Source organism: Leuciscus leuciscus (genome assembly GCF_965113295.1).
Source record: "Leuciscus leuciscus genome assembly, chromosome: 12".
NCBI lineage: Eukaryota > Metazoa > Chordata > Actinopteri > Cypriniformes > Leuciscidae > Leuciscus > Leuciscus leuciscus.
In genome coordinates this window covers 26530864-26552416 of record NC_138736.1, presented here as the reverse complement: position 1 = coordinate 26552416, position 21553 = coordinate 26530864, and the positions used below count along the sequence as shown (strand labels likewise).

The window sequence follows — 21553 nt, the reverse complement described above, 5'->3', positions numbered from 1 at the left end:
CTCTGGCGGTTAGTTCAGTAAATTACAATTGGTGTGAGATCTTGTGAAAAGTACAGCATCTTGATGAATACAAGCAGGGCCTTAGCTAATCAATGCTGTGAAATATTGGAATGATTCGGGGCCCAAGTCCCATGCATGTCTGATGTCTTAACATGTCTGTCCACATGAGCATGAGTAGGCCTACATGATTAATTGCTTTTTCAACTTTTTTTAATGAAACAAAAGGTCTGTTTTCCTGTGTAAAATATATTTTAAAAAAGATAAGGGATCCAGAGTGAAGGGGCTCAGATACGGCCCAGGATGAGATGAACATAAAAATAAAAATAGGCATCAATGACATTCTATTCTATTCTATTCTATTCTATTCTATTCTATTCTATTCTATTCTATTCTATTCTATTCTATTCTATTCTATTCAATATCATAAGCTTGAATCGAGGCTGTGATTGAGGTTCATGGTATTCTACTCGGCACTCTGTCTCTTTCTTTCTTTCTTTTTCTTTCTTTCTTTCTTTCTTTCTTTCTTTCTTTCTTTCTTTCTTTCTTTCTTTCTTTCTTTCTTTCTTTCTTTCTTTCTTTCTTTCTTTCTTGTTGTGATATTTTGACATTTCTATGTGTCCTCTGTTCATCCATTCAATACAATAGTTCTATTCTGAGTTTATTTCTTTATTCTGAGTTATTTAAAATGAATGAATTGAGATTCTTATAAATCCATTCTCTTCAATGGCTTTATTAATTTTTTAATATTATGTTCTAGTCTTTGATTCAGGTGATTGAATTTGAGCTTTGATTCAGGCGATTGAGGCTCACAGTGGTCCACACTCATTTCTTTCTTGGTTTCACTTTAAAATAATGTTTAATTTGATAATATTAGCTAACTACATTAGTTAACATTAACTAATTTTATTAATCTTAGTAAATGTTCATTTTAACGTTTACCAATACACTATTAAGATCAAAAGTTGTATTTGTTAATATTAGATAATGCACTGTGAACTAACACATTTAACTTTATTGTTAGTTGGTTATTGCATTAACTAAAAAATGAGACCTTATTGTAAAATGTTACCGCTTTCTTTCTTTCTTTGATGATTTGATATAGGCTATCTAATGTCCTCTCATTTCCTTGCACACAAAACTAGAGTTTGTTGGTTCTATTCCATGCGTTTGTTTGAAATGAAATGATTTGAGAGGCTTATATAATAATTTATCAAAAACTTTATTGTATTTCATTATTTTATTTTCTGTTCTATTTAATAACCACATTCAATTATATTCTAAAGTAGTTATATAGCCAATAATAATATAGTAGGCCTATAATTCTATTCTATTCTATTCTATTCAACACTCTTCAAAATAAAGATTCCAAAGCATGCCATAGAAGAATCCTTTTGGGTTCCCCAAAGAACCTTTCAGTGTAAAGTTCATAAAAGTCCCATTTATTTCTTAGTATGAAGAATATTTCTCATAATCTAAAGAACCTTTTTTTCCACTATTTTAATTCCACCTTTTGTGCAATTGAAATGATCCACGGATGTTAAATGTTCTTTATGTAGCCATAGCTGCTAATAAAGAACCTTTTTTGAAAAGATTTGATTGTATTCTATGAATCTGAGCTTTGGGTCTGTGATTGCGGCTCGCAGTGGTCCACGCCCAGCAGAAAAGCAAAGCTCGGCTCTGCGCGACACATCCGGGGCTCATTCAGGGGTGTCACTCAAGCCTGCGAAGATGGCGACGACAGGCAGAAATACACTCCTATCGGTTAGCTCAAATGTAAATAACAGCATATCCGAAAGCCAAAACCCTGAGGAGGATGACGGACAGAATTTATGGTAGGCCTAGCCAGTTCTTTTATCCCCCATTCAATCTTGGATGTTATGTGCAGAACGCGGCTTTAGGTGGCCCAGAGCCGCATGTGACAGTTGTTAGCCGCTAACTTGCAAATTGCCCCAGCCGGGCAGGTACACACAGGCCAGTCTGAATCAATGATCGCAGGGATGCAAAATGAATAAAACAACGTGATTTAAACTCTGTGTTCCTTTACGTTCAGGTCATCGATATTGAGTGAGGTGTCGACGCGCTCTCGATCAAAATTGCCGTCAGGAAAGAATGTGGTGGTTATGGGTGGGTGTTTTTTTCTTCTTGTCACACATAAATGCTGTTTCATGTCTGCTGTGCATCCTATTGACCTGCATCCAATGGTTCATTCATTATTATTAAAAAACATACAATGCTGACTGAATTGACGCTGCCGCTCGCTCGCTCTAATGGCACTGATGTTATTGTAAGTGTGCTGTTATTGTTAATGAGCGCACGTCATTGTCTCCACTCATCGCTGTCAGACACCGCGCGCACAAAAGACAATAGTGTCTGTCGCGTGAATTTTATATAAATAAACATACATTTATTCCGTCTCAACGGTTTACATGCGTTACAGACTGTCGGTTTTGGTGAATAGAGATAATCCGCACTCTCAGACACGGGCTGTGTCTCAAACCCTATCGTGCAGTCTACCTAGACATAATCATAGGTGTGTTCCGATTAACAAAATGCTGCACTCGAACCGTATGAGATATTAAAAAGGCTGTATGGGTGCACAAGATGCACATAAAGTGCTGTCTAGGCGTCTATGGTGGCTAAAAATGGTGTCTAGGTAGGCAGCTCACTAGTTTTTGAGACACCGCTAGTGAATGGCTCATATTTGCTGCCTCAGTGGGTGCTCTTTACTCATAGGGCGCCAGACATGATACTGTCATCTCTGTTGAATATCTTCAAATATATATATTTTTGTTAGTATAATTAATTATTATTTTAAAGACTGTTTTAACTATGCTCTGGGCATGTTTTTTTTTCTTACAATCTTAAGATAATAATAATGTTTTATTATTAGTGAACTTTCTGGAGTTGTAATTTCAGTGTGCGGAGAGCAATCCTTTTTTGGTTTTCTCACCATATATAATCACACTTTGTTGTCTTTGACAAATACCTGAATTCACATTTAATTCAATTAAATTCACATTTATTTCTATAGCGCTTTTCACAATACACATTGTTTCAAAGCAGCTTTACAGAAAATGCATGAGTCCACATTACAATTTAGATTGATCTGTTATCAGAGGTAACTGTCTAAGTTATGTATTTCAGAAATGTACATACAAATCACACATTAGCTAATTTTTTTATTTTATTTAAACAATGTAATAATTTAAGGCATAAATAATGCTCATTGAAGAAATGAATATAATTATGTTTGCTAACAAATGATTGACATATAGAAAATTGTGGTATTATTCCATAAATTCTCCATCTAAATATAATAAAAAATATATTAAGACATGTATTTAAGTAATATAGTACCAGCTGTTACAAATGATAAAAAAACAGGAAATCATAATTTTTGCCCCAATCTCTGGTTAATTTCAGACCCTTGTTGTATGTTTTTTTATTTTTTATGATTGACTTAAGGAGTAAATGTCTGTTAAAAATGTTATTAGCAATCCAGAGTTACATGTCTCTGTTTTGACTTTGTAACAAAAGCTATCAAATTAAATCAGCCATTATAAAAGCACTGCAGCCATATGTACAATTTTCACGTCACTTGTTTTTTTTTTCATTTGCATTTCTCTGCATGTTATTATAACAACAGTTAAGAGTAATGCAGCATGCTTACATATGTTTTTCAGAATCCAAAAGTATCTAAGCTCCTAAGTGTTTGATATAATTGCCTGCGTGTTAATCTGACTTGTTTTACAGGTGAGGTGGGGTCCGGTAAGACCACCCTGGTGGCCAAACTACAAGGTGTAGAAGAGTATATGAAGGGCCGGGGTTTAGAGTACCTGTATTTCAATGTTCACGATGATGATATTGATGGTAAGGATTAGATAGTCTACAGTTTGATATTGGCAATATATAGACAGTTTTTGATGTGTAATCTTAAATGACACTGAATTAAAGAAAGCTGGTTGTGATCCACTACAAACAATCAATAGCTTTTAACACTGCAGTATTTTGAAGCAAATATTTTAGCAGTTAGTTAGTATTTAGTCATGTCCTCTATTGAAATGGGAAAGTGTTGGTTGTAATTAAATAATTTAAAAAAATTATTGTGTAATTTTTTATTTATTAATTTTGATGCACCATTATGCATGGTTTAAGTCAATCTAAAGTATAAATACTGTTACTGTTTTGCCCACTTAATTATCCAAGACATTATCTGTAATCTGCGAGTATAGAAGCACCCTAATGACCAACATTAGGAAATTCAAAACTGGCATGCTAAAGCCAACGAAACTGTTTTTGGCAGATCATGCACGGTGTAATGCATGGGTGCTGGATGGGGACCTGTACCACAAAGGCCTGCAGAAGTTTGCCGTATCGACGGAGAACCTGGAGGACTCGCTGGTTGTGTTTGTGGTGGATCTGTCCCGGCCCTGGCTGGCCATCGATTCGCTGCAGAAATGGGGCAGCGTGGTGAGGGATTTTGTGGACAAGCTCAGAGTTCCCCCTGAAACCATGAGAGAGCTGGAGCTCAGATGTGAGTAGCTTCTTTGTGTGTGCGTTGAGATTGTGAGCGTGTTCGCATGCCAAGTACCCTGTAAGAATGATCTAGTGTGCTGATGCATTTTGATCTGTGATGGTCCTTATAGGTCGCTGCAGGCATTTCTTATACTTGCATGAATGAGTTTCCAGTTAGTAAATAACCTATAGTAAATGCAGTTAGAATGTGACTGTGTGTGCATGCAGTGACAAAGCAGTTCCAGGAGTATGTGGAACCAGGAAGTGACCTGGAGGCTGTGCCCCAGAGAAGGAATCCTGAGTCAGAGGAAGAGAGCGTCCTGCTACCGCTTGGAGATAACACACTCACACACAACCTGGGCCTGCCTATAGTGGTGGTCTGCACTAAGGTACACCTGCTGCCTCAAACTACTCCTGACATGTTATTAGATTGTATTTAAAAGAGCAGCTACAACACCGGATGTATTCATACACTTTCATTCAAAAGTTTGGGCGCGGTAACATTTTTAAAAATGGCTTTAAAAGAAGCCTCTTATGCTTATTTGATTAAAATACAGTAAAAATTTCAAATGTTATATATTTGAATGTATATTTTAAACTATCTGAATTTTCAGCAAGCATTACTCTAGTCTTCATTGTCATTGGAAATCATTCTAATATGCTGATTTGATTTGGTGCTCAAGAAACATTTTTTATTAATATTGATGTTTAAAACAGTTGTGCTGCTTAATACTTTTGTGGAAATCTTGATACATTTTTTTCAGGATTTATGTAGCATCACTTTTTGTGAATTTAATGCATCCTTGCTGAATAAAAATATGAATAAAAAAAAAAAAAAAAAACTGACCCCAAACTTTTGAACAATTTTATATTATTAGCATAACAGTTTGAGTGAAAAGTTAATATTTGACCTTTTGTACATAGCAATTTACATGTTCCATGTCACAAATGTCATTGGTAAACTAGAAAGGGTGCAGAATTCTGTATATTTCTAATTCTTTTACTTTTTAATTATTTCAAAATTTTTTAAAAAGCCTTTAGTTTATTACTTTGGATTTTGTTAATGTGCTCTCAGACTTTTGGACCCCACGTATTTTAAGAATATGATCATCTTGCCATTTCTGTCCGTTGTTTACCAAGATGATTTTGCTTTTACTTTCACTATAAGCCCCAAATATATCAAGTTACAAAACAAGGATGGCTAAAATATTAATGGAGAATCCCTTTCATAATTCTCTCTCACTCTTTCTTTCTCTATAGTGTGATGCGATCAGCACTTTGGAGAAGGAGCACGATTATAAAGACGAGCACTTAGACTTCATCCAGTCTCACATTCGACGTTTCTGCTTGCAGTGTATCCTTACACATCAGCACATCTAAACCAAAGATGTAATGACAATTATATTTCATTCTGCACATCTTAGTCATCTGATGGCCAGGCTGTTTCCATGTTCAGTTTTATCTTTAAATGTCAGTAGTAGGGCAGTGTGATTAATTGTATTAATCAAACTATAATTAAATAATTAAAACTATTTTGTGCCACATTCCATCCAACGCACCTTCCTTTCCTTCACAGTGGTGCGCTTTCGTTCCTCCCTAAAACCTCAAACATGACACCCAAATCAGCCAAATAAGTTAGCGTTTTAAAATGCAGTCTACTGTTGCTAAACTGCTGGATGTGTTTGATATTAAACAGTGTTATTAAAAGCAAAAAGAGATAATGGCCCACAGACGGCTTTCTGCCGAACTCTGATAAGCAAAAGGGCTTTGGATATGAGCCTAAATGTGTACACAAAAATGTCAAAATGCCTTTTTGGAGAGTATTCACGTAAACACAGTGGATTATGTCTTTACTAGTAAACGTACACAGTTGAGAAAGAAAACACATGTGTAACAGTATATTGGATCCGTGCATTAGCTCTTAAAGTGACAGCAGCCTAAAATGCCTACTGTAGTATGTCATTAATAATCAAACAACAAATGACAGAGGAAAATCACTCACTAATCTTGACTGAATAACTTAAGTATAAGGATTAATCTGTATTTAATGTGTACAGTAAGACTATACAGTGTTATTTTACAGTTGGTTATTAATTTTTTTGTTGTATGCTATTATCTGAATACTGTTAGTACATTTTCCTGAAAAACAGGGTTTATTTAATTTGTATTTTTGTTCTATTGTATTTATTTGTTTGTTTTGTTTGGAATTAGTCTGTTCTTATTGTATTGCTGACTGTTTACTTGTCTTATGTAATTATTTTGAGGACCTTTTACTTGCATTCGTTAACCTAGTATTATTTTTTGCTGAAGTATCGATCATTTTGAAATTTCACTGATATTTAAAATTACTTATATCGTGAAATAAGACTTGGATCATATCGCCCACCAATAATCGTGATTTCAATATTGACCAAAACTACTTTTTGTTATGATTTTTGCCGTAATTAAGCATTCCTTGTCAGAAGTGTACGTTTGTGTGCATCTGAATACAACAACAGGGGCTGCACAGATATATGTTTTGCATCTTAAATTCACCATAAAATCAACATTTACAATTCTTATTTTTTTGTGCTTATAAATGATTTATCCGTGCACATCATTATTTAAAAAAAAATCATATGCCTTTGTAATCTTTAATCAAAAACATCTATATATCCTCCACAACTGACATTCAGATCTGCCTCAATTTATAGTTAGCAACACCCAACTTCCTACGATCCAATCAATTCCCGAAAGACGAAGCAAATCCCACCCTACGTTTTTCTCATTCCAGAAGTCGTTTCACTCAGATATACGTCACAATAGGGAAGAACAGAGTATGACAACTTCCGTTTCATGTCGACTTTAATGTCTTTTTTAACAGTAGAGGGTGGTAACATGATGAGCTGACCTGCCATAATGGCTGCTTTCCAAAAAATCTGTACAAATAGGGAGAGTCTTGTTTCTGCTTAAATGTAACCTCATCTTGTTTTTCTCCTTCACAAGTGACCTTTCAGATGGGGCAGCACTACTCTACACATCTATGAAGGAGAACAAAAATCTAGATTTGTTATACAAATACCTTGTTCACAGGTTATACGGCTTTCCCTTCAACATCCCAGCTCAGGTGGTAGAGAAAGACTCTGTGTTTATGTAAGTAGTTGGATGTCAAGAAACATGTAGATTTTTATTTTACTACTAAAGTCCGCACATGGAATCAAAATCAATTGCAAATTGTTTTATAGTCTTTATGTAAAAAACAATGTATTTGTTTTAATGTTTTATTACTTTTTTTTTATATATATATATTTTCGTTCACCTGGAATATATCAGATTATTAGTGTAAAATTGGCTGTCATTCAAATGTTTCTTTAAATGGTAAATGTATTATTATCTGTGTCTCACTTTCAGTCCGTCAGGATGGGACAATGAAAAAAAGATCGCCATTCTGCACGAAAACTTCCAGTCAGTAAAAGCAGACGACAACTTTGAAGATGTAATAGTGAAACCTCCAATTAGAAAGGTAAAGGCTCTGTCCTAATTAGATCTTTGCCAGTGTTTGTGCAATTAGCTATAGAGTCTCTCTTTCCTAGCGACTGCTCATTTCTGACATGTCTTTCTAGTTTGTACATGAGAAGGAAGTTCAAGCTGAAGATGACCAAGTTTTTCTACTAAAGTTGCAGGTAATTGCTAAATATTTTATATCATCATCATCATCATCATCATAAAAAAAATCTTGATTTATTCTCCAAAGTGCCTGGGTGGTGTGATGTTTTATTCTTAAACTTGTAATTGTATACATAGATTACCATTCAAAAGTTTTGGGATTTTTTAAAAATATTTTAATATTGTGAAGTATTATTTCAATTTAAAATAACTTCTATTTAAATGTATTTAAAAATATATATAATTTACTCCTGTGATGGCAAAGCTGAATGTATACAAAATGAATAGAAAGTAAAATATATATACTCTCTCTCTCACACACACACACACACACACACACACACACACACACACACACACACACACACACACACACACACACACACACACACACACACACACACACACACACACACACACACACACACACACACACACACACACACACACACACACACACACACACACACACACACACACACACACACGCATGTTTACTTAGCTATCTAAATGGGGACATTCCATAGACTTAATTGTTCCCATCACACAAAACTTTCTGCATTTTTAAAAAACCTTTAATACATTTTTATATTTTTAATTACTATTTTTATACCAGATTTACAAATGAGGACGTCCCTAAAGGAAGGTTTTTGGAGATTTTGTCAGGTTTTGGTCACTTCTGGGTACAAATTTGTCCTCAAAATATAGTTAAGTAGGTACACACACAGACAGAAACATTACCCAAATTTTATTTTCCTGTCTAAAACGAAATGTGGCATAAAGTGAGATTCAGTGAGACTGTAGCTCTCTATTTATAAGTCTAGTAAACTGAGAAGTTTTGTTAGTGTTGCATGACACTTGTTTGTCAAACAAATCATTACCAAACAGGACAGAAATAATCTCTGAATGATTTTTCTGTCTTTGTTCTGTTCTCAGTCTCTGTTATCTAAACAGCCTCCAGTCAGTGCCGGAAGACCAGTGGTGAGTGTTTTACATGTGCTCCATTTACATTTCAGCCCACAGTGTTACTCAATGTTGAATCATGCTTTGGGTGGAGACCTTTTCTGCTGCAAGACATTTACATGTATTAATTTCGCAGACACTTTTATCCAAAGCAATTTAAGTAAAGATCCATACTAATTATTGCACAATGTTTGCATGTGACTACAGAATTACTCCTTTAGTTCATTTTTCTTATTATAAAGTTTTATAATTCCTAAAAGATTTATTTATGTGTGTGTGTAATAGGACCCAACAAACAGAGCTCCCACCGGCTCACCAAGGACGACCAACCGTTCAGCGGCGGCTAATGTGGCAAACGTCATGCCCATGCAATCAGGTACCAAGAAGATTGATCCCAACATGAAAGGTGTGTATAAGAACGCTGTATTCAGGATGCATGCCTCCGTCTTCTCTCCACCTTTCTCTCTCTTTCCTTCTGTATCCCGTTCTCTATTTTCTCTCCTCGGCTGCATCTTTCCAACTTTGGGAGCAAGAGCTTTTGGAGTCACACGTTTCTACTTCCTGGGCATTTATTTTTTCAAGTCCTTGGATCTGGTTTCCTGGTTTTCATCACCCTCTCATCTTGGGAAAAAAAGTAACATTTGACCTTCAACATGAGATCCCATCCTCTTTTTTTTTGTGGCAAAGCTTATTTATTTAGCTTTATGGGAAAAACGTTAGTTTGTTTTGGTCCGCAGTGATCATGAATACACTTTCAGTGTCTCCAGAGATTGTGTTTCAGGATCTCTTCCTGTATGCAGATAAGGAGGACTCTACTCTCATGGTTTTAGATCATAGGAACATTGCTGCCATGTTTGGAGAGGATTAGAAAAGCTTGTTGGGATTAAAGCTTGTTTCCTTGCTGAATTTCTCTAAGACTTTCATTTTGACTTCACCTCCTTTAAACACATTTTTTAATTCCAACTTAGGGTCGTACATATGAGGGTACATATTACTGTTTTGCACTGATCTGAAACTAGTTTAGGCTGGTTTCAGCTTGTATGATTGTGCTAATTATTGTCATTTTTCATGACAGGAGGTCAGACAAGTGAGGGCGTGCTGGCTAACTTCTTCAACAGTCTGTTGACTAAGAAAGCAGGCTCACCCGGCCCAGGCGGCCAACCTACAGGAGGAGGGAGCAACACACCAGGAACAGTCCGCAAGTCAGGTGAGGGATCCTTCTTGACACTATATCACTCACACATTCATATAAATGTCCACTATCATGGTATATATTTGAAGTGTTTTGACTTTTTGTATTTCAACAACAGAAAATTGTGGATAAAACCTGTTTTGCATGGTACGCAGCGGGACGTGTTGTCGTGCATGGTTCCTAGCGTTACCACCATGCTGAATTAAACATTTGTATGTTTCGTGACATCATTAGCTATGTTTCCATCCATAGTTGCGAATTTTACTTATGCACCTAATTGAAATATTGCATAAAACATATGCAAATAAAGCACCGTTTCTATTCCATGGGTTCAAGAGAACAAAATCTTGGAAATTGGCACAAAATATCTGTAATAAAAATGGAAGTTGTTGCAATTGGGGAACAACCGACTCAATTATTTCTACCCAGCGTTTTTTAATGCAATATCCCAAACATTTGCATAGTTGGATGGAAACATGGCTAATGACCAGTCAGAGAGGATTTACGCTACCGTCCAAAAGTTTGGGGTTGGTACGTTTTTTTTTTAAAGTAATTGAATGCATCCTTGCTGAATAAAAGTATTGGGTCATTCTGTCAAATCAACCAAATTTCAGAAACTTCCCTGGCACAAATGTATTATTTTGTTCATATTTTTTCTGAAGAAAGACAAACATCTTAATTAATCTTAATTATCTTAGTATGATTTTACATTCTGGTTCTTTAGCAACTTTTCTTTTGGTATCTTCATTTTGAAGGCCTTAATTCCACAGATATTGGGATCTTATAGCTCCAAGCATAAATTGTTAAATTGTACACCTTTTCAATGGTCGAAAACTAAATCTGATTCACTTTGCTTACAGCTGATACTTATTGTATTTAAAGGGGAATGTCTGAAGAATGAATAATATTGAAACCTGAAATGTAGCTTGTTTCCCTTTATCAAAACAATTGCACATTATAGAACATACCTGTCTGAGTGCCAAAAATACACTGATGGTTGTGGCACATTAACTTGTTCTCAGTAGTCTGAAACCAATTGAAATATAGAAACAGAGATATTTGGAAGAAGCGGTTTTGTTCATTTAAACAGCTTCTGAAGCTCAAATATGCAGTATCGTACCTACATTATTTGAAACAATTTCATGCCTCCGAGGAAAGTGTGTTTGCTCTCCCCACACATTGTATTCACATCAATAAGCCAAGATTTGCCTCACCTGGATTGTTTAAGTGTTACAATTTCCTATTGTTATAACATGTGAAGCATAGTCATAAATCGATTAGCATCCACTGCTATGGGGCATATTTGGAGGAATCACTGACAATACCTCAAACTTTGAAACATTTAAGGGCTCTCCTCTCACACTTGAAATAGTTCACCTTGGGTAATTCTAAACCCCGGGTTAATGGAATCCTGGGGTTATCTTCCCCGGTTTCACAGACCTTAAGCTTGTCCCAGACTAAAATGCTGTTTTAACTGAAAGCAACTTGCACTGACATATCTTAAAATATCAGTGCCATTGTTTGGTCTCAAGATGCACACCAGTAATGTTTATTTCCTAAGACTTATATATAAAGGCTACTTAAATGCCCCAATTGAACTAAGGCCTAATCCTGGCTTAGTCTAGGCCCTGTATGTGAAACCGGGCCCTTATTTTATGTTTCACACTGCTTATACTTTACCTAGAGTTAACAATTAATCCTGGTTATTCATAATGTGACATGTCACTCTATACATTCCTAAACCCTGGGTTACTGTTCTTATTTGCATATATTGCGGTGTCAACAGTCATGACTGGATATACACAAATCACATTTGGTTTTCAACCACTGAAAAAGGGTAAAATTCCACAATTTGGATATGGAGCCGCATTGAGATCCCGGTACCTCTAGGATTGATCCATATAGCCTTAAAAAAAAAAGGAGATTCCAAAAGAACCATTTCGTAGGAAACAGAATCTAAAATCATATTAAGATATCTTCAATACTTCTTTAGTTACAGGCAGGCAAACTTTGTAAAAAATAATAATATTGCCACTCAGGCAGGTATGTTATATGCAATTGTTTTGATAAAGGGAAACAAAATATATTTTACTTTCAATATTATTGGTTCTTCAGAGATTCTTCTAGTAATACAATACATTTTGGCTATATGCAAAGTGACCCATATTTGGTATTCAACCATTGAAAATGGGTAAAGTTCAACAATTTGAACATGGTTATATTGGGAACCCCATATCTCTGGGATTGAACCATATGGCCTTAAAAATTCAGATTCCAAAAGAGAAGTTTATTAGGAACAAAAATCTAAAAGGATTTTAAGATATTTTTTATATATCTTGAGTTACAGCACACAAACTTTGGAAAAATAATATTTATAGTACTCAGACAGGTATGTTTTATGCAATTGTTTTTGGAAACAAGACATATTTGTAGTTTGAACACGATTGTTTTCTTCAGACATTCCTCTTTAAAAGAAAAAATGATCAGCTATATGCAAAGTGGCACACTTTTGGTTTTTGAAGATACATTGAAATCCCCATTTCTCTGGAAATGAACCATATAGGGCCTAACACAAAAAGTGCTTTTCCAATTTTTTAACTATTGGCATATAATGCTGCTACCATCTTTCTAAAGTAATTTTTATCCCCCTGTAATCCAAATCTCAGGTGAAAATTGACATTTTCACAACCTCTGCAAAATACTGGATTACTTGGTAAATGTTTATCCATGACATTTAATATTTGGGCTTTCTTAATTTTTTGTATTTCTTTCACCAGAAAAGAAATGTTTAAAAAAAATAAAAATAAAAAATATTAGTCAGGGACCTCTGGTTAACATGACACCATTGGAAAGAATAATTTCTTTCCAAAAAAATCTTGCTGACCCCAAACTTTTGAACAGTAGCATATGTACTACAAATCAAATGACATTTTAAATTTATAATTATCGCCATGATGCAAATTTTTTTATGTCTCATCTTCTTTATTGTTTGCAAAATCAGAATCCATAATGAACTTTATTGTCAGTAATTCTGTTGACAAGTTTAAAGGTATGGTCACATTTTGGTTACATTTTGCGGGGGAAAAAGGCCCAATGTCTGTTTCCAATAGTGTAGCGATGCATGAAGCACAGCTCACACAGAAGTCACTTTCAAACCAACCAGTTTTCTGTTGGTCAATGCGGCAAATCAAGGGATGAAACTGTTGTTAAATCTGCATGGGGAAGTCTTTCGTGTTCTTGCAATTCCAGATTGCTGTTTTTTATGGAAATGACTGGATTTTGTTAACAAAAAAATCACAGAACAACCGAAAATGTGACTGTACCATAAGACTGAATATGGTCATGAACATGGAGGGGAACATAAATAATACATTATATGGAGAATAAAATTGAGTTTTTCTTATTGACTTTAACTTACATGCAACACAGAATACGGTATATACAGAAATCACCTAATTCAAGGATTCAGCTGAAGCAAGAGTGGGCATCGTTGTGCAGGCGTTGAGGCATTCAGCGATCCCTCAGTGGAGACAATATAATCACATACCTTGTAAAATTACCTTTACAACTACTTAATTTGATGAATTTCACAAATTTCAGAAAATTACAAATTGTACTTTGGCCTGTTTTTGAGAATTTTTCAACATTAATTTTATAAAAGCAGTATTGTGACCATGTCAATTTACAGATTTACTGTTTCTGTGGACTAAGAGCCTTGGAGTGTTTTAGTCTTTAAAGATTGCGAGTCATGGCTTGAAAATGAGAAATATCTCCCTAAAGACCCACCTCATATGAAACACATCCCCCAGAAAGAGTTATGTTGACACAGTAGATGATAGAATCTTGAAGTTGCAAATGAAGGAACAGGTCTGTCAGATTATCTTCAAAACACTTCAAATCTTGTCTTGTTCATGTTGTACACGTGTGAGGTCACTTAAGTTTGTCCCGTTCTCCCTTTTTGTTTGTTTGTTTGTCATTATATTGTCCTCATCACCCTCCTCTCCTGTACCTTTATCCTCCCATCCCAGATCTCTGACATCAGCGACGGTAAAATAAATATATTTGATCAAATCTCCTCTGCATGTGCAGCTAAAAACCCAGCTAATCATTCAAGCTAAAATGTTAACCTCTTTGTTCATCAGATTACTAATAACCCAGTAATCTATCCCAAAATGCAACAGAGCAAATTAGTGTACATGCAACCTCCTTAAATGGATGAAATTGTCATCTCTTACTCACCCTCATGTTGTTCCAAACCTGTATGATATACTTTCTTTTGTGGAACACAAAAGAAGATACTTTGATACTTTGAAGATACTTTGTCCATACAATTAAAGTTAAGGGGGTTCATTGTTGTTTAGGGCTTTCATTATATGGACAAAAACAGTTAAAACACTCTTCAAAAATATCTTATTTTGTGTCCAAAGGAAGAAGGACATTACTTTGAACGTTAAAATGGAACAAGAGCTTAAGTAATACGAGTAAAACAATTAAATGACAATAGTTTGGGCTGAATTATTGACAGTAAACGCATATGTTTAACATGCTCACTAAGGGTTTGTACAGATTTAGCATTCAACTTTCAAGCTTTAAAACTAACACAGCTAACGCAGTCATTTTACGGCACACACTATTGTGTTCTTTCATATTATGCTTCTGCATCTTGGTTTGTTTTTGAACCCATAATGCAGCTTGGTTTTATGGGAGTGTATTAAAGGTAAAGTACGTCTTTGGTGACAGTGACCTCATCATCATCTCTGCCCTGATTTTCTTTCTGTTACTATGTGTAAGTCTATCTGTAATAGTTTTTTGACCCTTTTTTCCCTTTCGTACGTACGTATGTATGTATGAATGAGTGAGCAACAACATTCGTGTGCACTATGTTCACCAGTCATGAAATTTAACCCCTTCAAACTGTCTTTCATCATGTGTGTTAGCCAGGGGATGTTGGCCACGCTAAGGTGTGTGTTAGGCTACTTTCCCTCACTTCCTTTTGCTTTAACCATTGCTGCATCTCGCTTTTTATGACAGCTATGAATTTCTTTTAGCACTTTTACACACTTGAGCATGTTTAACTTTGGCATGTGTTATGTGATGACATCACTCTCCTTCTCGTTTCGGGCCCCTCGTCTTGCTCCTTTATTATTAACGCTGTCTGTCAACACTTATTAACACTTAGTTTCAAATTACACAATGTAAGGCCTCCTAATTATCACTGCATGAAGCTTCATTAAATCCAGAGGTTATATTTAAATTTGTATGTTTTTCTGATTACAAGGTCCTGGCATTTTCTGCTACTACTACTCAGTGTATCTAATTGAAAAGTAAATGGTAACACTTTACAATAAGGTTTTATTTGTTAACATTAGTTAACTACATTAGTTAACATGAACTAATAATGAACTAACTAAAATTTATAAATGCTGTAGAAGTGCAATGTTAATTTCAACACAATTTCAAATTCAACTTTTGTTGACATTAGTTAAAGGTATAGCGGAGGATCTTTCCAAATTTTAGATAAGACCCGCCCTCTCCACTTTTTGAAAAGTTTGATTGATTCACCAGAATGATTGACAATTAGGAGGACCAATAGTTTAGACTACCCACCAGGAAGTAAAACATCCTCCGCTATACCTTTAATGCACTGTGAACTAACAATGAACAACTATTGTACTAACATTAACAAATACAGTAACAAATGTATTGCTTATGGTTAGTTAATACATTAATGTTAACAAATTAAACCTTTATTGTAATGTTAACATATAAATTATATGCAACTATAATAATAGTTTTTAAAAGAAATCTCTTTATTTGATAAAAAAATACAGTATTGTGAAACAAAAGCTGAGTTTTCAGCTTCACTACTACAGTTTTCAGTGTCAGATGGTCCTTCAGAAATCATTTGCTGATTTGCTGCTAAAGAAACAAGTCTTATTATTATCAATGTTGAGAACAGTTGTGCTACTTAATATTTTTGTGGAAACCATGATATTTTTTTTTAAGGATCCTTTGATTAATAGTTTAAAGTTTAAAAGAACAGCATTTAGTTGAAATAATATTATAAATGTACTTTGTCACTTTTGATCAATATATTGCATTCTTGTGGAATTAAAGTATTCATTTCTGTAAAAAAAATAATTACAAAAAAATCTTACTGGCCCACACTTTTGAATGGTAGTGTATATTTTCTTTAGCTAATTTTACCCGCGGTTAAGTTTGTCTTTAGACGAGCTCACACTAGGCTTTGTGCATGCAAAATTACTTCTGACCCGCAACACTGCAAAACATGCAGCTTTTTAGTTTGTGTTCATCCAACCGGTCAGTCTGTGACATTAAGATGGTCTGTTGGTCAAGTGTCTTTAGTTATGTTTCAGACATCAGTTTGGTTCAGAAAGGTTAAAAAATTCAAACGTATTTGTATATTCTTGCGTTTCCGGTTGCTTGCATTCACATGCATATGAATAGTGAATGACACAAAGACTAGTGTGAGCACACTTTTTCTTAGTTGCACTATATATTGCAGCAGAAAACTGTTGCTCAAACAGTAGAGCATGGGTTTGATTCCCAGAGAATGCATAAACTGATCAAAATGGAATGCAATGCAAGTCACTTTGGACTTTGCCAAATGTGTAAATGTAGATGACAATAAGTAAATGTTGCGTTCCGGCACTGTAAAGGTGAAGAATTATGTCAAAACTAAGATCAAGCAAATTAAATCCTGTAAGGTACCATCCACAATTGCTGCAGGGCTAATTGCTAGCACATAATTAGCAAACTTCAAGCACAAAGTATACTTTGTTTTTTTTTACCTGCACGCTAGTGTATGCGTATAGTCAAACACATAGCCTTTCATATTTGATATTGTGCGAGAACGCAGGCCGTCGACACGTGCTCTAGAAAATGTTGTCTTTGTCCAGTGACTGCGCTATTTTTCTCCAGAAGTTATGACTGCTAAAAATGTCTTTGAATTCTTTTAAACTAAAGTTGTGGCTATCTCATAACCCCCTCACACAAGCGCCTGTCAATGCGGGCATCTGTTGTTGTTCCGTCTCTTTAGTCTCGATTTCTACTTGAAACAATGGCCTAGCAGTGTTGCCATATTGAGTCGACGATTTCCAGCCCAAAAGATTACCAAAACCCGCCCACTCCAAGAAAATTCAACAACAAAAAAATTAACAACCAGAATGCACTTACCTTTGTGTTCAGACTGAACTACAGTACGTCTAAGTACGTGAAGTACGTAATGTAGAGCATAATGGAGAACTTTGCACAATCAAAACTGAGTATAAGAGTACAGCCTGGATGGTTTAAAAGATATCCTGATGCTGGACAGATTTTGATTAAATCATTCAATTATTTACAATGAGCCTTCGAGTCATCTCGCACCACAAGTGTAATTCACATTTTGAGTCAAGTCACTTTCCCACTCTACCGTGCAACTTATATTTAGGCCACTTTGCGATCGCTTGAATATACAGCTACACGTTAAAAATCTGGTCCCTTGTTGCGCCAAAACCCTGTCATCACATCTCACCAACATAAGACAGTAAATTGATTGACAGGTCTCCCTTACCTGGCCCTGATTGGTTAAACTGAACCAATAGCCAATAATGTTCGAACGTATTAAAATAAAATGACTACACATAAGACACAATAATAAATAAAAAAATCTAAAAACGCAGCTGCTCAGGCTGTTTTTTATTTTAAAAAGCAGCCCAAATTTTGTCCACCCGCCCAATGTCTTTTTCTCTGGTCCAACCCGATCGAAAGAAGCCCAGTTGGGCAGGAACCCGGCCAATTGGGCAACACTGCGGCCCTTTGCCACCTTGTGGAACAACTGATTAGTGCAAAACTCAATTTGCATGTGCGGAAGTACGGAAGTACGCACTGTTACAAAAATTGGGTTTCGTGCATACTATTATGGTGACGAAATATGCATCACGCACTCTCACACACACCCTCGTGTACGTATAAAGGCCGATGTATACTTTGGGCTTAAGATACAATAAGCCTTCAAACAGTGATAACGACTGATTAACGACTGATGAAGCCCTAGATAAACAGATGGTTCTCATTCACAGACCAATTTCTATTCAAAATAAGTCTGTTTGTAAAAGTTTTCATTGCATGCTTAATGTTATTGTGTTGGCTGAATGTTCCTTTTTTTTTTTTTTCATTTCAGCTTTCAGGCTGAATGCGTGTGTGAGTCTGTGTGAAGGTTCATTGACAGTCTTTCATCTCCATTCATTCCATCTTTATGTATTTACTTTTCTCTTTCAAGCTCCCAAAAACTTTTTAATTCCAAAATCTAATTTCTGATCTTTCTGCTTAACAATTGGAAAGCAATGGCTCACAGACTCATAAACACTGACACGCTATAGGTTTTAAGTGAATTGCCATCCCTTGTCACTGATTTAGGAATATTCTGGGTATAATACAAGTTAATCTCAATTGGCAGCACTTGTGGCATAATGTTTATTTCCACAAAAAATTGTCTCCTCTTCAAGCCAAAATCTGGGATACACTGAGGCACTTACAATGGAAGTTAATGGGGGCGATGTGTAGTATAATCAAAAGACGTAAACAATATGTATATTAACATAAAAACATGGGGGGAGTAACAAATCTTACTAAGCTTTTCTGATCTTGCTAAACTATGTCCAATTTTAAAAAATAACAGTGTAATGCCTTAAACCATACAATTTATTTAAACAGCTTTATGGCTAACATAAAAGGTTTAACAGAAGAATAAATGTGTTTTTTATAATCATCATTCTATTTATAAACGTCATTTCTGCCTTTAAATTCTCCAAGAATTGGCCCCATTTACTTCCATTATAAGATCATCACCGTAACCATGATTGTTACCAAAAATGTTAAAAAAAATTTAAAAAAAGGATTAAATCAAAATATATATATATTTTATATATATATATATATATATATATATATATTTGTGTGTGTGTTTATTTTTTGTTGTAATTAGCATTATGCTACAGATGCTGCAGATTGAGCTTAACTTGTATTGAACCCAGAATCTTCTTTTAAAGCTTTGGTTAATACCGTTTCCAAATAACGTGCTATGAAATGTGGTCAGCGTACTCGTATTAATTCCATCTGATTTGATCTTGTTTGTTCACAGGCTCCAAGTTGGGGTTGACAGATGTCCAGGCTGAGCTAGACCGGATCTCCAATAAATCAGACCTGGACTCCTCAGCCCCTAATGCCACCACACCCCCTGCCGAAAATGACGAATCCTGAACGAGAGGCGGGGATTACTCACGGGCAAGCCCCTCCCCCTTTACACTGCTATCTCTGCCCCCCCTGAACCTGCCTCCCTTCTGCCACCTCTCCTCCCTTCCTCTCCCTCACTCTTTCTCTTGATCTTGTTCAGAAGGGGGATTTATTCCTGTTTATTACTTGTAAGGCCAGTGACTTGAAGCTGCATGTCGGACAAATTGCGATTGCTATGTCTGTCTCCACACACACGCACACATGTACAGCGGACAGGTCCGTAAATAACCACAGAGGCAGGGTTGTCATAAAAAGAAGGACACTAGATCAGCGTTGGACACTAAAGGAGAGGCTTAGAGTGGAAATGGAGATGTAGAGCCAAGTCTGCATTAGAAAATGAAGGGGGTTTGTGAACGTAGGTGTATCTGTATGCAAGTTAGACTTTTCTTTGGCTTTTGGTAGTGAATTAACTTATATGAAGGATCCTGTTCATCTAGAGTAAAAATCAGTCAGCTTCTGTAAAAAAAAAACGCATGTTTTTCCTCGTCTAATCCGAACAAAATGTTTTAATAAAAATAAAGGGAAGCAGCAATTTTCAGTCAGAGTGACAATTCAATCAAATGATTCATTAGATATGGTCACCTTGTGTTGGTGTTTTCATTAAATTGTCATCTTTAGCACTCTTAATATCTGCCCTATTCTAAAGTGTATCGATCACAGGACCAGAACAAACATACTGACATGATTTCAATGCTTTAGAATATTCCTAACCCCTTTTTTTGCTGCTGAGAAACTGTCAACAGAGTCACCAAGTCTGATATGTCACCTGTGATCTGTTGCATACAATAAGTTTCTAAATATTGCACTATTACACAATATTAGGCTATGACACTGAAAATAATCACTTACAATGCTGATTGTAGCAAAATAGTACACTTAACTGGAGAGCGAGAGAGTTTTTAGCTTAGACATGGTTTATGAAGTCGTCTGTGTAACTGCTGAGCAAGACTGTTGATGGGACTGACTACTATGTCCATTGTAAAAAAAAAAATTGTTTGTTGTTTTCTATGTTCTTAAGAGCTTGAAAATTGGATGTTTCTGTGTATGTCTGTTTCATCTCTCCACTACAGCCAGTTATGGCACTGTTTATTAATGGATGCACTAGAGATCATGCAAACAAGATCAGTATTACTGTCTTTACATTGGTGTGTGTCTGAGTGTGTGTGCGGGAGTTGAGCAAAATTCAGCCGGATTTGTCTGTTTAGAGACTTTAACAGCTAGAAATTAGTAGTGGGAAGGGAAGGGAAGGGCGAGGCAGAGGTGGCAGGGCAGGTGAGATCTCAGAACACGCTCACCTGCATGTACAGTCATCAACCGAACTTCTTACGAGAGGGAGGGAGGGGGGGGCGGGGTGGATAAACATACGCTATTATGGTCCTGTAATTTCACAAGATGTAGTGATGTTTCTCTGGATCAGGTCTGTAATCATTCAATTAAAGTTGTATTTATTGGGAATGGTTGCTGTCTTTGTTCTTTCGTGTGGGTGGAGAGAGATAGGAACCTGCATTTCAACACAGGAAGTCTGTGATCTCAGCAAAAAAAAAAAAAAAAAAAAAAAGGTATTATTTGGAACAGTTTACTCAATGCTGAAATGAGATCAACATATTTACAAGTTTGTTGTTTTTTCCACAAAAAAAAAGCATTGGACAAACTCTAGATTTGGCCCCAAACCAACAAAAATAAACATAAGCGCTCAAAGAAATACTAATAATTAATTAGTAAAGAAGTGATTAACAAAACAATGTTGAGACTTAATTTGAAAAAAATATAGGCCCTTTTTAAGATTAAAATTATAAATCTTGATTGAATGATTGTAAATTATTAGCAGGGTATTATAATAGCTTTTTATAATATTAAATGATTTAATAACTATTATAGTATTAAATGCATCATATAAAGAGCATTAGACCAACTGCAACAATGAGCAATTTAAAGCATATT

At 35.5% G+C, this 21553-nt stretch overlaps 1 protein-coding gene across 3 annotated transcripts; it reads left to right on the top strand.

Moving 5' to 3' along the window:
• Positions 1 to 1698: 1698 nt before the first annotated feature.
• Positions 1699 to 20082, top strand: dync1li1 (dynein, cytoplasmic 1, light intermediate chain 1). Of its 3 annotated transcripts, XM_082187155.1 has the most exons (14): positions 1699 to 1832; positions 2051 to 2124; positions 3754 to 3870; positions 4304 to 4534; positions 4744 to 4904; positions 5776 to 5869; positions 7512 to 7647; positions 7906 to 8017; positions 8118 to 8177; positions 9097 to 9141; positions 9409 to 9529; positions 10199 to 10330; positions 14344 to 14362; positions 19461 to 20082. In XM_082187155.1, the coding sequence occupies exons 1-13, from the start codon at positions 1729 to 1731 to the stop codon at positions 14349 to 14351; spliced, it is 1395 nt and encodes a 464-aa protein (XP_082043281.1). In that variant the 5' UTR covers positions 1699 to 1728; the 3' UTR covers positions 14352 to 14362; positions 19461 to 20082. The 3 variants fall into 3 exon arrangements, with proteins under 3 accessions (XP_082043281.1, XP_082043280.1, XP_082043279.1); XM_082187154.1 differs by lacking the exon at positions 14344 to 14362 and having other exon boundaries at positions 9409 to 9499; XM_082187153.1 differs by lacking the exon at positions 14344 to 14362.
• The last annotated feature ends 1471 nt before the right edge of the window (positions 20083 to 21553 follow it).

Bases quoted from the DNA above. Each gene is read 5' to 3' on its own strand.
- dync1li1 (XM_082187153.1), top strand. From the start codon at position 1,729: ATGGCGACGACAGGCAGAAATACACTCCTATCGGTTAGCTCAAATGTA. The intron at 4,535-4,743 runs GTGAGTAGCTTC...GTGTGCATGCAG, and splicing joins GAGAGAGCTGGAGCTCAGAT to TGACAAAGCAGTTCCAGGAG. The intron at 8,018-8,117 runs GTAAAGGCTCTG...ATGTCTTTCTAG, and splicing joins TGAAACCTCCAATTAGAAAG to TTTGTACATGAGAAGGAAGT.